At 30.8% G+C, this 16,586-nt stretch overlaps 3 protein-coding genes across 8 annotated transcripts in view; 2 read left to right on the top strand and 1 right to left on the bottom strand.

The window, feature by feature from the left end:
* The first annotated feature begins 99 nt into the window (after positions 1-99).
* Positions 100-4,303, top strand: LOC113517525 (pescadillo homolog). Its single transcript, XM_026902218.3, has 6 exons — positions 100-274; positions 353-586; positions 796-1,167; positions 1,368-2,088; positions 3,151-3,347; positions 3,998-4,303. Exons 1-6 carry the CDS (start codon positions 251-253, stop codon positions 4,271-4,273), a joined length of 1,824 nt encoding a protein of 607 aa, XP_026758019.2. The 5' UTR covers positions 100-250; the 3' UTR covers positions 4,274-4,303.
* Positions 4,304-4,314: 11 nt separating this feature from the next.
* Positions 4,315-9,520, bottom strand: LOC113517306 (protein pelota). Its single transcript, XM_026901956.3, has 7 exons — positions 9,286-9,520; positions 8,971-9,214; positions 8,410-8,664; positions 6,880-7,102; positions 5,800-5,992; positions 5,396-5,502; positions 4,315-4,774 (listed from the first exon to the last, which is right to left on the bottom strand). The coding sequence occupies exons 1-7, from the start codon at positions 9,324-9,326 to the stop codon at positions 4,674-4,676; spliced, it is 1,164 nt and encodes a 387-aa protein (XP_026757757.2). The 5' UTR covers positions 9,327-9,520; the 3' UTR covers positions 4,315-4,673.
* A 1,045-nt stretch (positions 9,521-10,565) lies between these two features.
* The window catches only part of LOC113517361 (restin homolog), a 64,770-nt gene continuing 58,749 nt past the window's right edge, over positions 10,566-16,586 (top strand). For 3 of the 6 annotated variants that reach the window (XM_052901470.1, XM_052901472.1, XM_052901475.1), the window contains exons 1-2: positions 10,567-10,849; positions 11,219-11,530. In XM_052901470.1, coding sequence (XP_052757430.1) covers positions 11,290-11,530 — 241 coding nt within the window. In that variant the 5' untranslated portion in view covers positions 10,567-10,849; positions 11,219-11,289. Of the gene's footprint in view, positions 10,850-11,218; positions 11,531-16,586 lie in introns of all 6 variants that reach the window. The other 3 variants (XM_052901468.1, XM_052901471.1, XM_052901469.1) reach the window with 2 other exon arrangements.

Raw genomic sequence — 16,586 nt, forward strand, 5'->3', positions numbered from 1 at the left:
ACGTTTGGATTGATAAAACGACCATATTGAAGACTAGGCAGCATGGTCTCCGACCTTAGCCTGTTCCACAACGGAATAAACGTACTAAAAAAAATTATAAAACGAAATGTCAAAATGTTCAATTCTTTGCCATTGATAAGTTGCACTATGATGTTTTCATTTTATTAATCTATACCTTATATTGATATTACCATTAATAAATTATAGATTAAGAAAAAAGCTCTTTAAACTACATTAAGGGATAACAAAAATGGTTTCCAAGAAAAAGAAAAAGGTATGTACGTTATCAATATTAAAACTTTAAACACGTGTTAATGTCGTTCTAACCCTGCAACTACTTCATTCATTACAGTACTCTTCTGGAGAAGGAGCTCAGTTTATGACGAGAAAAGCCGCTCTCAAAAAATTGCAGTTAACATTAAAGGATTTTCGACGTATCTGTATTCTTAAAGGAATCTATCCAAGAGAACCCAGAAACCGTAAAAGAGCTCAGAAAGGTGCCGGTGGCATCAAAACGTTATATCATACTAAAGATATAAAATTTCTTCTACACGAGCCCATAATATGGAAACTGCGAGAGTTAAAAGTAAGTTAATATAGTATTCAGTAGTAATTTTTTATTATCTAAATAGTGTATAACAAAATTACTGTCTTTTACTGTTCCTCTGTTTACATCGTTTAGATATTTAAAAAAAAAATGTTTGGTTTTCTTTATAATTTAACCCTATGTGAAATAGGGAGTAGCAAGTCTCAAACAAATAAAGAAAAGTTATTAATAGTTAAATTATTTCATAGGTATATCAACAGAGAATTCGCCGAGCAAGAGCTATGAAGAAATATGGACAAATGAAGAAATATTTCAGAGACTACCCAGACATGAACATAGATCATATAGTAAAAGAACGCTATCCTACATTTGTAGATGCATTGCGAGACCTTGATGACTGTCTTACCCTTTGCTTTCTATTCAGTACTTTTCCATCTTTACGACGGGTCCCTAGAGATCAATCATTACTGTGTAGAAGACTCACTGTAGAGTTCATGCATGCTGTTATAGCAGCAAAGGCACTTCGTTATGTGTTTGTATCAGTCAAAGGTTATTATTATCAAGCTGAATTTGAAGGTCAAACTATTACATGGATTGTACCACATCACTTTGCATTTCAGGTAAATAAAAACTATATTCATTAATATAAACTTTTTGTAAGTTATATGAATTAAAAAAAAAAAACTTAATAAATTGTGTTATTATGTTTCATTATAGAAGTTGTAATATCATTTTGCAACATTATTGATAATTTTTATATTTGATTCTTACCAAAAACTTTTTTGTTTTATTAAATTTCTGTCAATATCTTTTTTTCTAGCCACAAAGCAAAGATGATGTTGACTTTAAAATAATGTCAACATTTGTTGAGTTCTACATTACAATGCTGGGATTTGTAAACTTTAAACTGTATCACTCACTCAATCTTGTATATCCTCCAAAATTGACATCTGGATTCTCCTCAAAGTCTGACAAAGACCTCATTGATGAAAGAGCCTATGTGTCAGAGAGAATAGCTGCTATGAATATTCCACTTGTTAAATTGTCTGGTGTTGGTGAGACTGAGGAGGTACCAGAAATTGACATATTCAACACAGAAGACGATCCCCAGAAATTAGAAGAAGCTAAGCTAGAAGCTGAAAAGATAAAAAAGTTAAAAACTTTGTTCGATGGCATTAAGTTCTATATTAACCGAGAAGTACCAAGAGAGCCTCTAGTTTTCTTGATTCGCTGTTTTGGTGGGCAGGTTTCTTGGGATCGTGACCATTTTGTTGGAGCGACATTTGATGAGTCTGATGAATCTATTGCTTACCAAATAGTTGATAGACCAAGTATGGAAAAGCAATACCTCTCACGTTATTATGTCCAACCACAATGGGTATTTGATAGTGTCAATGCTAGGACACTGCTACCAATAAATAAATATCTTATGGGAGCTGTTTTACCTCCCCATCTCTCTCCATTTGTCGACAAAACTAAAGATCAGGTTTATATTCCACCTGAACAAAGGGCTCTTAATGATCCTGAATTCAAACCATTGGGTAAGTATATCTTACTAATAGAATTATAATGACTGTCTTTACATGAGAGATAGTTAAGAAAAATGTACATGACAGGTTTTAATAAGACCATATTTTTAGAAATTTTGTCTATCTGTATATTGTTCCAATATCATGTAAAAAGTACTGTTCCAAATTAGATACAGTTTTCTCAGTTTTTTCTTTATACTACTTAATGAATAAATAGCAAACAAGCTGACAGCCCACCTGATGAAAAGTGGTAACCGTCTCCTATATACATGAGCAATACCATAGACATAACAGAGCATACCTTTCGCCCATGATACCCCCATGCACTGCCATTTCTTAGGACTCGGGTGTTATTCCTCTGTACCCTGTAAATTCATGCCATATCCCACCCTTCAAACTGAAACACAGCAGATGCAGACACTACTGCTTTACGGTTGAAACATGAATGGAACTTTTGCAATCGACTTTTGTACAAAGTCTCCCTGTGGTTGTGTTACTGAATCTTTTATTTTGATATGTCATTCAGAAGTGGTATATTTCATTGATTTTTTTCTACTTCTGAAATCGATGCATACAGAGTAGCAGGCAAAAAGCTAGTATTGTATAAAAAAATGTCCATGTATTTATTTGAACAAAATGTATTATTTATTTTACCATAGGGAGAGTTCATACAAAAGTTTGCTTGAGCACCTCTGTCCCATTTATGTTTCTACTATGAGGCAGTTGTGTTTGTATAGCTATGTTTCGATTTGAAAGATGTCAGTAAATTTACAGGGTACAGAGGAATAACACCTGAGTCCTCAGGAAAGGTAATGCATGAGGGATATCATGGGAAACAGTATACTCTGTTATGTCCATAGTACTTCTCATGTCTATATGCAACTGTTACCACTTTCCATCAGTGGGCTTACAGCTTATTTGCCATTCTAACTTGCATAAAAAAATAACTACCTGCCCTTAGAATCGACCCTGTGAGAGACATCTATAAAATAAATTTATTATTTCTCATTAAGGTTTCTTGTTGAATTTAGATGTGTATTAACATGTCTATTATAAAAAATCATTTTTATACAGATGACGATGATGATGATGGTGAAATTGAAGAGGCCAGTGATGAGGATGAAGCAGACCAGAGCGACAAGGAATCTGAGATTGATGCTGAAGAAGCTTTGGCCAAACAATATCAAGAGGAAGTGAAACAAGATTCATCTTCTGATGAGGATGAAGAGGATGATACAAATTCTGAAAAAAAGAAATTGGCTAAAGAGAAGGTAACTATGCATCTATATAGAAACATTGGTGGTTTAAACTTTACAATAAGCAAAAATAATCTTTTTTGTTTACTTATTTGGTTCAGTCTTGTCATGTATTATGGTCTTCCCTATAAGGAGGATTTTTGCCAATTGCCACGCTTGGCAGGCAAGTTCACAACCACAGTTAGGCTTTTAGTGATGTTTTAAGGGGAACGCTGCGGCCATCCCTCAACCATTAAGTTCCCTTAGTCACCTATTATGACACCCACAGAAAGGAAGAGGTGGCCCCTTCCTTTCCCGGAACCATGCGGCTGGTTTAATTTAAAGATTTCATTAATTAAAAAGAAAAAATTGCCACAATAAATAAACATTTTGTATCAACAGAAAGATGTTGAATATGTTTTTGTAGGTAATAATTCTATTTTTTTTTTTAAATGGCGTACTTTTCTATCAAATCTGTGTATCAAAAATTTATATTTGTTTAATATTTGGAGGACTTGACATTGTTTCACAGAACACCTCTTTGTTATTTTTAATGTGTTTGCGGCTATTGCCATTGGGGTATATGACGTGACAAGGCTTATATGAAAACTATATGTATCAAATAATTCTTACAGACCTACTATATAAATGGCAATATTAACCAATTCATTATTCTCTTATTATAGAAAAAAGCAATGGCTGTTACAAGTGGTGTTCCTCACAAAGAACATCCCTATTTGAAAGAAATTGAAGATAAGCAAGCATTCAGATTACGAGAGAAACTTGTTCGTAAAAAGCATAGAAATCTCTACAAGAGCATGAAAGCTGGGCAAGAGAAAAGGAAAAAGGAAATATGGCTTCTGAGAAAGAAGAGAAGGCTCCATGATGAAAAAGTCAAGGAAGAAAAGAAAACTGAAAAACGGAAACAGAAAATGCAAGCATTAGAAGCAGCTTGTTCTTAAATGTCAAAAATAAATACCACAATTACTAAAACAATGTTTTTTATTCTACTAATAGTTAAAATAATATTTACAAAATAGTAACACAACAACAAATTGGATAAAAATATTTTATATACATTCAGAATAATTGTTCCTAGCTAGATACATTAACTACTAGCAAAAAGTATAAAAATATAATTTTAGATATATTTATCTATAGCAGAATTAAAAATATTAAAAATTCATGATACAACGAAAGCATATCACTTTAGCAAAAACAGAACTAAGGGTTTAAGGTCCCTTAGACCAAATTACTAGTCATTTTTTTAAGACATCATTAGGGTTAAAAACGAATTTGGGATTAACGTCACATCTTAATTTTCGTAAATTAAAGATAAATTTATCTATCAAGTCCTTAGTTCTAATTAGATTCAGAATCACTATCATCTTCTGCATCACTTTCTTCTAGTTCTGGCATTGGAAAACGAAGAATAGCAGCTATGCCCGTTAACTGGTCCAATTCTGTAAACAATATATTAATAAATTAACACAATAGTAATCATATTTATTCTTGTAATAACAACAATAAGACAACAAATTGAAAAACCAGACTGCTCAATTCATTAAAGGACCTCCTATGCATCTAAATAAAAACGTAACATTTTACTCATTTCTATCTATCATATAACGAAACGGTTTAGTATAGGTAGACGAGTTGACTAATTTTTCTATGCAAAATTAATCTTTTTATTACTAGAACAATGGGAATTTGTTTTCACTAAAACATACAATTCATATACATTATATTAAAATTGTAACTAAATTATAAATATATGTAAAAATTATAAAAAAAAAATTGATATGGCTGGTCTTAATATAAGCAATAGAAATTAAAACAACCATTTTTAAATATTTACTCTAGCATCATGTAAAAATTACTGTGCCAAATTGGATGTAATTTTCAGTTGTATAACTAAAGGTCTTATTTAAAATCTGGTGTATATTTTATCTTGATATACCATCTGAAATGGTCTTATTGCATTGGTTTTCCTACTTACAAAATAAAGTATGATATTGCTGGCAACAGCTAGTACGTAATATAATAGTATTATATCTGTGTTAATTCTATATTTAAATACTTACGTTCACCAGAGACATGCATGCTTGAAAATATTCTTACATCCCCTCCATTTTCACGCACCGAATCCACCAAACTGACATATTCCTTCCTTTTTTGTATATCTTGACACCTGATTGAGATATAAATTTCAAATAAATTATTGCTAATAATTATAAATCACTTTGCAATGTGAAAAATGATTGCTACATGAGCAGCAGCCACTGACTGATTGACACTGATGATTGAAGACGACCCATTATCTCTTCATTTTATTACAGAACAAATCTAGTAAATTAGGAAGGTATCAATATAAATCAAAATGGTAATAAAAAAATATTGAATTAATTGTGACAAACTGAAAACGTAGTAATAGAAGAGAAAGGCCGAAGTATATAACATAATCAATTGTTAAGATATAAATAACAACCTAAATAATTTATCAGAGATCATGAGTATTTCAATTGCCATAGCTTCATTAGCTCTTTCAACATGTTTCTTTCCATAAAATGCCTTAGCCGGCTCCAGTTGCAGCATAGTATAGAAACTCTCTAATAATTTCACTTCACTTGCTGCTTTTGTATCTGATATTTTTGTAATCACAGCAGGCTCTTGAAGAACCTCTGAAACAGAACAGAATAAAATTTTAATAAATAATTAAAATGAAACAGTACTAATTGTGTTATAACTTCCCTATGGAAAGTCTAAGAGGCAATGCTTTTTTGAACCTTTATCTATATTAATATATAGGCATACTAAAGGCTTTGCATAGTAATATATAGATATATTAGTACTTTACTCAGACCAATACAACAACAATTTTAAGTGTAAAGCTGTTCAATTACACCATGGCATTTTCTTAGTTTTATACCCATCATAAATTCCAAATGAAAAAAAAATCTAATTGAATAAATATAGAGGAATTTCGTACATAATCAATTTTGATTATGAAACTACATTTAAATTACCATGATACAAATGTCATCAATTATACCTGTATTTATCTATAATATTCTCTATTTAAATTATCTATAATATCGCCATTTTTTATGTACAAAATAGTACTCATGTACTATAAACATGTTATATACTATTTTACGTATCAATAATAGTTTTTGCAGTGACACCAAATAATGTTTATAGACAAATTTTCTATATCTCGGGACTTTGTAACTTAAGTAGGGATCTCTATTTTTTTTAAAAAATATTGCCTATCTTACTCACTGATAATGTAACCATCAGTAGATATAAGAATTTTTAAAATAAATTAGTTTTTGAGTTTATCCATTACAAACAAATAAATATGCAAATAATCAAATCTTTCCCCTTTTTAATATTAACAAGAGTACATTACAATAAAATTGTAATCAAACTTTATTGCACATGTATCATATACTAGATATATTTTAATGAAACTTGGTATAATTATAACTACAACCTGGTTCAACATAAAAGATATTTTTTATTGTAACAAAATAATTTAAGCTTCTACATTCATAATAAAACTTACCTTTCAAGGAATGCTTAAAACCTGAAGAAGCTTTGACCAATAGAAATTTGCTTTTATTATCAATAAGGAGTTTGTTATCTGTCTTAATAGCTTGTTGCATCATGTACTCAAAAAATTGATCTTTGACAAATCCTGGTGATGCAAGTATCACACATTTGACAATGTTGAAATCCACATGCCTCAAGATACCTTGCATAACTGCATCATAGTACTTATTTAGGCCCTGTGAGATATAAATAATATTCTTAATTGTGTATTAAATCCTTTGTCAGAGTGTCAATTTACATGAATCTTCAAAGCCACTAAAACAATTTAAGGTTACTAAACAAAATTGGGCAGGAAGTAGTAAATGACGATAGAATCGAGACTTGTGATTTTTTGTTGGTTATTTTGTAATTAACAATAATTTGAGGTAAAATTTCCAAATCGGCGAGTGGTCTACTTATTTTTTACCTATACATTAATCTCTATCTCTTCGTCCTCTTCATTACCGAAGGTTGTGACCTTGAAAGGTGTCTGTTACCTCTCTTATGATGTTATTCCATTTTGTACAGTCTTCAGCTTCTCGCATTAATAATACATTATAATATACAAATATACATTAATAATTTATGATAATTATTGTCACTTTTATTCAATTTTGTAAAAAAAAAACATTGCAATTATATGGGTAATTCATTCCAGAAAAGATTGCATGTTAACTGTTCACATTCATAGATAATAATATCAAATTATTTTTAACTACAAGATAATCAACAAATACCACATGTCTCAATTACAGTGCCATCTAGTATTTCTTAACTTATTTTTGTTTAGGGACCAATCACCCTAATTAAAATTTCATATGCAATCTTTGCTCCAACAAGAAAGAGAAGGTAGTTTTTGTTCTGAGAAAGAAATAGACTCATGACCAAACATAACAATGTTTGCTGGGTCAGGAAATTGTATATTATTTTTTTTCAATTTTAGTATAAAAAAATTTGTGATATTAATGTCTTTACAGGAAAATGTATAAAAAAGAGAGATGTCTCTATAACAAAATACCTGAAATGTTATCTGTGAGGAAACCATTATTAAATCTCTTTTACAAACATTATTATTATTAAATACTAGCTTTTACCCACAACTTCATCTGCATGACTGAGATATGTTTGCTGACCAGGATAAAAAGTATATCCTTCTCCATTCCATATATTATTTGTGACAAACTCACATTCATATTTATAATATTAATAAGAATAATCATTAAATATAAGATAAAGGAAAATATATATTTTACAAACTATATCTGATTTATTCATACATATTTTAAACACTAATTTGTTTCAACAGGTTTTAATGTTTTATGTAACTTGAAATAGCAAACAAGCTTCACCATAGCTCAAACATAAATAGAACAATGTATATCACAGAATTTATTATGACAACCATTTTAAATATGCCTAAAAATGTAAAACATGAGTTAATTATAGTCCACATAACATCTTTAATATGATACCCCTTTTTTTTCAAATAATTTGTAATAATTACCTTTTCATGTTGCTGTACAAAACCTTTTCGTTTCCTTGGAATAGTCATATCTATTTTGGATCGCACCAATGTCATAGATGGAGTAATGAGACATACATGTGCAAGACCTTCCTGCATGACCACAGCTGCCACATCTGCATTAGCTGCAGGATCGCAGGCCAATTCCACACGATCTAGTGCAATAGAATCCCATAGTACTTTCTGCAGTATAAATTTTCTATTGAGTTCCAGGTCTAGTGTATGATATGCACCCATCTGAAATATTGTATAAATGATAAAGCCTCATTACTAATTATACTATATTTCTTTTTAATATTAGAGTGAGAATATTCTTCACTTCTATCACAGTAAAATATGTACCCAATACCTAAAATATATTTTTCACTAGTTCTGCGCACTTTTCCTTTCAACATATAACAATTACTATACAAATATACCAATGATCTTTTTTCAAGGTAGGAGACACTATTATAAGAAACTAATAGACAAAGATATGATGCGTGGTTAAAACCTAAAACAAAAACTTTATTTAGATATATAGTCAGAATAAGAATATCTCACCTTCACATACTGATTTTCAACAATGTTTCGTCCTTTTAATCGCAACATACATGCTTGCGTATCAAAATCTATATTTTCTACGCGGATCGTTAGTGTAGTCCTCACTCTATTACTAGTGGACGATCCTGTTGACGATTCAGTTTGCACTTTCCGTACCGTGGACGCCGTCACTGCATCGCCCTCAGCTATCAGGTTATATGCGTGCCACATATCTTCCGACTCTTCAGGAATAAGGGCAATATTCCTACATGAAAGAACATAATTTATGATATGTATCCTAATTCCCAAAATGATAATATACAAATAAAGCCTCACCCGCAGCCATCTTTTTCGATATTTTTGTGTACGAGCTTCATTTTGAGCCTTCGCAATTTATCTTTTCAAAATCATGGTACAAGACTGATTTCTAATTATACCAATAAAACCCAAAAAATATTAAATAGGTAACAACACCATCCAGATGGAAAAAAGCCGACAAATATTAGAAACAAATCGCAATGTAAAATGAGATGTCAGAGGTCAAAAGATAGACTGACACTCGGACAGTTAATGACATGACAGAATAACTTTTTGACAGTGACAAATTATGTTACGTCTGTAATTCAAATAATCATATAAATAAAGAATATTGGACACTACAAAAAAGAAAATAGAAACTCATTATATAATTTTTTAATAAAAAAAATAGGAATTACCTCTGCCCAGCGCATTAGTACGTGCATTCAAACCGCAAAAAGTATTAGTTTTGCTCGGTTAGTACACTACAATTTAGATAAAGCATTAAATGTAAACGAATACACAAAGATGACTCAATACACATATAGTACTATTACTGCAGCGGCCATATATGCCTAGTTGTGGCCAAGGCTTGTATAGTACTTTTCTCAAACAATGCGCGGAAATCAAAAACACAATTTTACTTTTTAAGTTCAATGACGAGTAACGAACAATAATAATTTTTCACGCGCCATAATGTTCCATTGTTTTTTTTTTTCAATAAACAGCTTTCTATTTGCAAGCCAGTTCGAAATTTAAATGAAACCTTTTATTAGTTGCCTCCTTGGTAGCCATGTTTAGAAGTAAAAGGTCATTCCATTTTTAAATTACAGGACAGATATGAGTTAACATAGTAATTTATCTGGCCGCAAAACACGACAGATATGGATTTTCATACAACTTTTGCCGGCCGCTGCCCGCATGTATCTGGCCAGTATGGCAATTTTGATTTATCTCGAAGAAGATTATCAAAATAACGCTCACATTTCCAAGCATGTTTGAGAAATAAATGCTTATAATTAAATTTACTTAATTTTTTTTTACTGTGATAATAGTAATCCAAGTGTGAAAGGTTCTTTAATATTTCTCATTCGTCTTTCACTGCGTTTTATTTAATCGAATTACTATTAGTTGAAATTTATAATTGTGTATGCACAATTACTATTAAAAAAAATACATAAGGTGATAATGAATTATAGAATACATAAGAGTATTTGTTGGATTTTGGTTAGATCTTATTATTTTTTTTATTTAATAATCATTTGACATTTTTAGGCATTGCAACTAAGCTTAACATAACAAAACGCAATCTTGATGTTTTGAACGTGATGAGAGATTGCATCAACGTATTGTTGTAAAATAATTTCCGTTACCTACGTGTTCGGGATTTCTTAGCTTTGCTAGCGCTTAAATTAGCGCAATTATTGGCCTATTATTAATCGAGTGTTAAATAATGCAATTAATCATGTCGTGTATATTGGTGCGTTCAGTGATATGATAGTGCTATCAATATTGTCAAGCTCAGCTGGTCGCGACGAGCGGTAAATCTCGCCAGTTTTTCTTTAATTTGTGGATAGCACTTTTTGTGCTCCATTTCCCCGAGGTATGCCGTTACTTCTTTATATTGCTTATTTATCCGCAAACAGTACCCACACGCTTGTATAAAGCCTAAGTATTAATTACTATTTTTGTTATAAGTAATGTTTTAGTGTCGGTATTAAATATACCACATGCGTAATATGGAAAATTTAGTACCACAATAAAATTTACCAATAAGCAGATACGTAATCGTAAAAACTTATTTGTTGTACATTATTTACAAAGATCACATTGGCCGTGATCCAGATTGCGCGTCCTCAAACTGCGCGGGAACTTGCGATATATTTAGTTTATTGCTCGTGGGATGATTTTGTTCGCATCCCCTTTTAAATTATTCATTTTCAATTTATTTAACAACAAAACCGATTTTCAGTAAAGTTATGGGTTCCTAAACTAAAAACTTGAAAAAAAAAATTATAAAGTGTTTTAAGTAGTGAATTAAAAATGAGTGAAGTGCAAGAAGCATCGTCCGATGTAACATCTGCAACTCCTGCGCCACCTGCACCAGCATCTTCAGCATCTTCTGAAAATCTATCATCAGTCAGTACTACTACTGCCACAAAGCCAGACTCTGCCAGACCATCATCTTTGCCAAAGCCATCGGGTTTGAAGCCTCCAACTAAAATAGGAAGACTTTGTTCCAACTCTGCCCCAAAGCCAGCTGTCCCGATCTCTCCGAGAAATGGTGAGTAGTAAAATTAATGCTTTAGTACTATAAAAGTTCGCATCATTTATAATTTTCTGAAGGTTACAACTGTAATACACCAAGGATTATTAAATTTTAATTTGTTGTAAATATTATCTTACTGAACACTTTTAAAATAGGTCTGTATTATAAAATTGTGTGTAATTTACATTGCTACATACAAACTGCAATTGACATTTTCCTAGGATTCAATATGCTGTAGTGGTATAGTAGTTAATTGGCAATTCACTAGGTATATTGCAATTAGTGGCAGAGTTCAAATTAACATGACAATTTAATTTTAGACTGAGTACTGAAGGAGGCATTTATCTGTTTTGTCAGTCCTATTCTCTACAATGAAGTTTAATCTGTGTACAAGGTTAATTATCTATTTATAGTTACATTCTTCAATGTAAAAAAATTTTTTTAATTATTTATAATTTGCTAATATTATTTCTGGATTTGCATTTTAATAATGATACAAACAAGGTTATGATATTATTATTATTATTAAAGAGTATGTGAATTCATGATTGTTTGCATATCTTTGTTATGTCTATAGAAATGCTTCTATGTCCCAGTTACAAACAATGCACACTGATTACCAACACAAGTGACACAATTTATAGGATTTATCATGAATTCTTATATAATTAAGTTAAGTTAACAAGACCAGTTAATACATTTTTCAGTACTTTAGTGTACTAGCAATAACATAGAAAGGACTCATAATAATCCTTTATATGTTATTTGAGAAAACAAGTCTCAACAATAAGCAGATTAAGTATATGTAATTCTATAAACTACGTATTATTATAAATTTATGTAGGTATTTAATATATTGTAAATCATAATTTTGTTTACATGCACAATGTTAGGTCATTGCTTATTATATCGATGCGGCAAGCTAAAGACGCGTGACCTCAACTTTTCTAATATCATGGATTGTCGTCAACTTGATGTGGTATCTAAAAATGCGACCTTGAAACAAATTGAAAAACCAGTCTTCTGCTTGTTTAGAATTCAGCACAATCTCTAATAAAAAAGCATTGGTAATTAGGTTTAACACCAAAACTTATTTTCAAACTAGCCATATACCGTCGTTTCGCTCGCGCGTCTGGTCCGTGGTTCAGTATAAATATATAATCATATATTTTAGGTAAAGTTTCAACTTTGCCTAATATGATTTTTATGATAACATAAACCGGCAAACGTTGTTTTGCCCACCTACCGGATCCATTTTCTTTTTTATTAGAATTAAAACTATCCTATCTCTTGAGTTGGAGCAAACTATATAAGTACGTTTATTTTAATGTGATAACTACCGGTTTAACTTACGTGTAATTTGGTCGAGAAAGCTCGACTAGTTTACATACATTTATAGTTTATATACATTCACAAAATTTCATTAAAATCGGTTGACCGGTTTCGAAGATTAGCGTTAACCAACATCGTGACACGGGTTTTTTATATATTAAGATTAGTTGAGAGAGTTAAATGAGTAAATAGTTTAAATAATAATAATTATCTTTTCGGTTGATTGTATTTGTGGACCATATTCTCTATGTGCTAAAAAATAAAAAAATGTTAATAAAAAAATGCTCATTAATTTAATTTTCTACTTTTTTAAATTTTTTATGCTCATTTTTAAGTCATATAAAAACATTATACATAAAAATATTGTAATATTATTGTATAGGTAATTTTACTTTTAATATCTTCTTTTTTATACATAGTTTTACATATTAAAAATAAAAAACATGAATCCTGCATAATACCTAAACCTATAGCTTACATTATATAATATGTGACTCCACTACATTTGTTGCCCTATTTAAATACAAACATAACTGTAACTTTTATCGAAACTCGTAGAAAATTTTACATATACGTAAATCACCAGTGATTCTAAAATTATTGGTAGGAATTATCCAACTTTATAAAATAATTAAATTTTACTGACGACTTCGTTCCCGTGACCGAAATATATATGTTCACTGACCGGGATAAAAAGTATTCTCTATTCCATTTTAGTAGTTGCTATATACCAAATTTTATAGTCATTCGTTGTCATTAAAGTGCCAAGAGATAAACAAACTCACTTTTAAATTTATAATATTTAGTAAGGATTAATTGACCTTGACGTATTGATATTTTTAATAAGGTTAATATATACATAACGTGTTTCCAAACTTGTTCTTTGTTCAAAGGAAAGTGAGAGCAATACAATATAGCTAAATTTTCTATTGTTTTTTACTGCTTCCAGCATGGCTTGGTTAGAAATTACCACTGAGTTTCACCTGAAACTGTGTCCGATGATCGATTGGCGTCGGCTGTCGAGTTCCCCTTCGCTCTAATAATTACTGTCATGAAATAAATAAGTAGGTATCTAATAATAGAATGTCTAATAATAGTATGACGTTTCTAATTATACATTTGAATTTAAAACGTGCCATTCCCAAGATATCGCGCCAGACACAGTGATAGTTTCTTTTTCGAAAATCGAATATTTTTTTTTATTTCAGCATTAGTTTCATTAGTTAAATACGGCTTATTATTCATTAGAAACTATCCAGTTATAATAAATATGTTTTGTACTTTATTACTGTTCTACTAGAGTCATGATTATATTATTAGCTAGGTAAGTACAGCCAAACAAGTCTTATAATAGATTCTAGAATGAAAATGTTATCAGTCGCAGCCTTGACATTAATAAAAAAATGACTAACAAGTGTCGTGCTCGTACGATGAGTTCCGTACATACTAAAGTTAGATAAATATTTTTTCACACATACATACAAATATGTATAAAACGTCGTAGTTATATTGCATGTAAATCCATGACAAACGATACCTTAGGAAAATAAATACGAATTCATTGACAATCAGACATGGATGAAGAATATATTCTACAACTTTTATCCGCGACTTCGTCCGCATGACCGGGATATGTTTACTGACCGACATAATAATGAATTTGTGTTGTACAAAAATCCCGACTTTATTTGTGGCAAACCCAGTTATTTTGTTTTATAAACTAAAATACTGAACCGATTTTAATAAAATTTCTATAGAACCAATTTGTAAAATATATCCTTTCAGATAAAAGAAAAGAGTTTTCCAAATCGGTTTACAACTGACGGAGTTATGACGTCACAAACATGAAAAAAATACAACCGAATTGAGGAGCTCCTTCTATTTGAAGTCAGATGAAAAGTGATATATATCCTTCTCCATCTCATATAATATGTGTAGCAAATTTAATAGTAATTGGTTAAACCGTTAAGGTGCTAAAAGATAACAAACAAACAAACTCACATTTAAAATGTTAGTAAAGATAATGAAATCAATATCTAAATTAAAAATAAGTTGCGAGTTTCTTGCTAATAAAATCAGTACTTTGTAATTGCAATTTGAAAAATTAACCCCAAATTCCGTAATTTAATCTAATTTCTTCTGTGGCCTCTGAAATATGTATGTTCGGCAACAGACACTATTTTATTATTTTTTCTATCCAAGTAGTTTTAAACATGGTTGTAAAAATTGTTAGTATTAAAAAAGTTATTACTACTAAACCCTAAGGTTTAGTCCCTCCTCGCTCATTGCATGGAGTGATTACCGCAAATAAGTTGCAGGAAATTGATGAATGCAAATGGCTCTGATTCAAGTATTTTTTTATGACAGACTGTAGTGGATACTTATGTTTAACAGTGGACGTTACATGTCTAAAGCAGTAATCATATCATGTACATAATACAAGCAATCTGTAACAGTATTCGAATTTAATTTATTTTTTAACAACAAGAAAAAAAAAAAGACTGATAAATGCAAGCGGTAATCTTAAATCTATGCATTTGTCTGTTTTTATTTTTTATTTTATTAAGTCAAGTCCAAATATAAATTATTTAAGTAGCGTAACGCTACTTCTAAAAGCTCTTTTTTTTTTTTTGTAGTTTTGGAAAATTATTATTGATACAGAAAAACTACAAGAAACTCGACGGTTTTGTACCGAGTTATCTTTTCAAATAACTATAAACGTTGTGTATTTATTGTGTTATGTCTAAAATAGCACGGTCGTTGAGTATTTAAAAGCCTATGCATGATCGACTAATACCAAGCACTTTTGTCATTAAATAAGGAACTCTAAAAGTCGAGACATGAGACTTAGTAATATTTTTGTATACATATACTATGTTATACTCATTGTCATTGTATTTGTAGATGTAAAATGTTATTTTTAACTACGATCTTACTAATGTTCTTATAAGTTAAAAAGTGAACGTTCAATAACTCTACTACCATCGACTATATAACAGTCAACTGACTACTTACCTACCATCCGGTACCGTTACTTTTATTATACCTCTGTACTTATCATACAAAGAAAATATATGATAGCTACTTGTGTATGAGCGATTGTTACATCCAATATTTTGAAATGTATTTGTTCTATTGCTTTAGTAACTCCAAAGTACATAAAACTTAGAATATACTACTGATATATGTATATCCAATACATTAATTAAAAACGTGTATAATTTCCATTTTTTAATGGGTGAAATTGGAATGGTAACCTGCGCTATCGGTATACACTATCGAGGCACCAGTCAGTGATAATACGAGTAGACGAAGATGATAGCAGGTCAATTAGCCCTTCGTGACGAATACAACAAAAATTAACCGCGGTACTTTCCAGGGGAATCACGCGGTAGTACACATAATAGGATGTATTGCATGGGGAAAGGGATTGTTAGTATTGGGTATCATATAGCCTCATTGCTAGCAATATACCCTATCATGTCGACCTCCACGCAGTTCCCCTTGGAAACCATTGTGGATAATTCTTTATGGATTTGTCACTTTGGGCTAACTGACCTGTTCTATTCTCATCTACCATCTCACACTGGTGCCCCATCATTGTATAGTGCTGGCGGGTTACCATTTCATTGACTTCATCCATTAAAAAAAGTAGGATGTATTGCAAGCAATGGGGATTTTAGACCTAATTTATGATAGTCCCTTTCCCCCTATAACTACCTGTTCTAAAACTGGAATT

The sequence above is a fragment of the Galleria mellonella genome, unplaced genomic scaffold (genome assembly GCF_026898425.1).
Source record: "Galleria mellonella isolate WM207_F2 unplaced genomic scaffold, CSIRO_AGI_GalMel_v1 utg78, whole genome shotgun sequence".
In the NCBI taxonomy this organism is placed as follows: domain Eukaryota; kingdom Metazoa; phylum Arthropoda; class Insecta; order Lepidoptera; family Pyralidae; genus Galleria; species Galleria mellonella.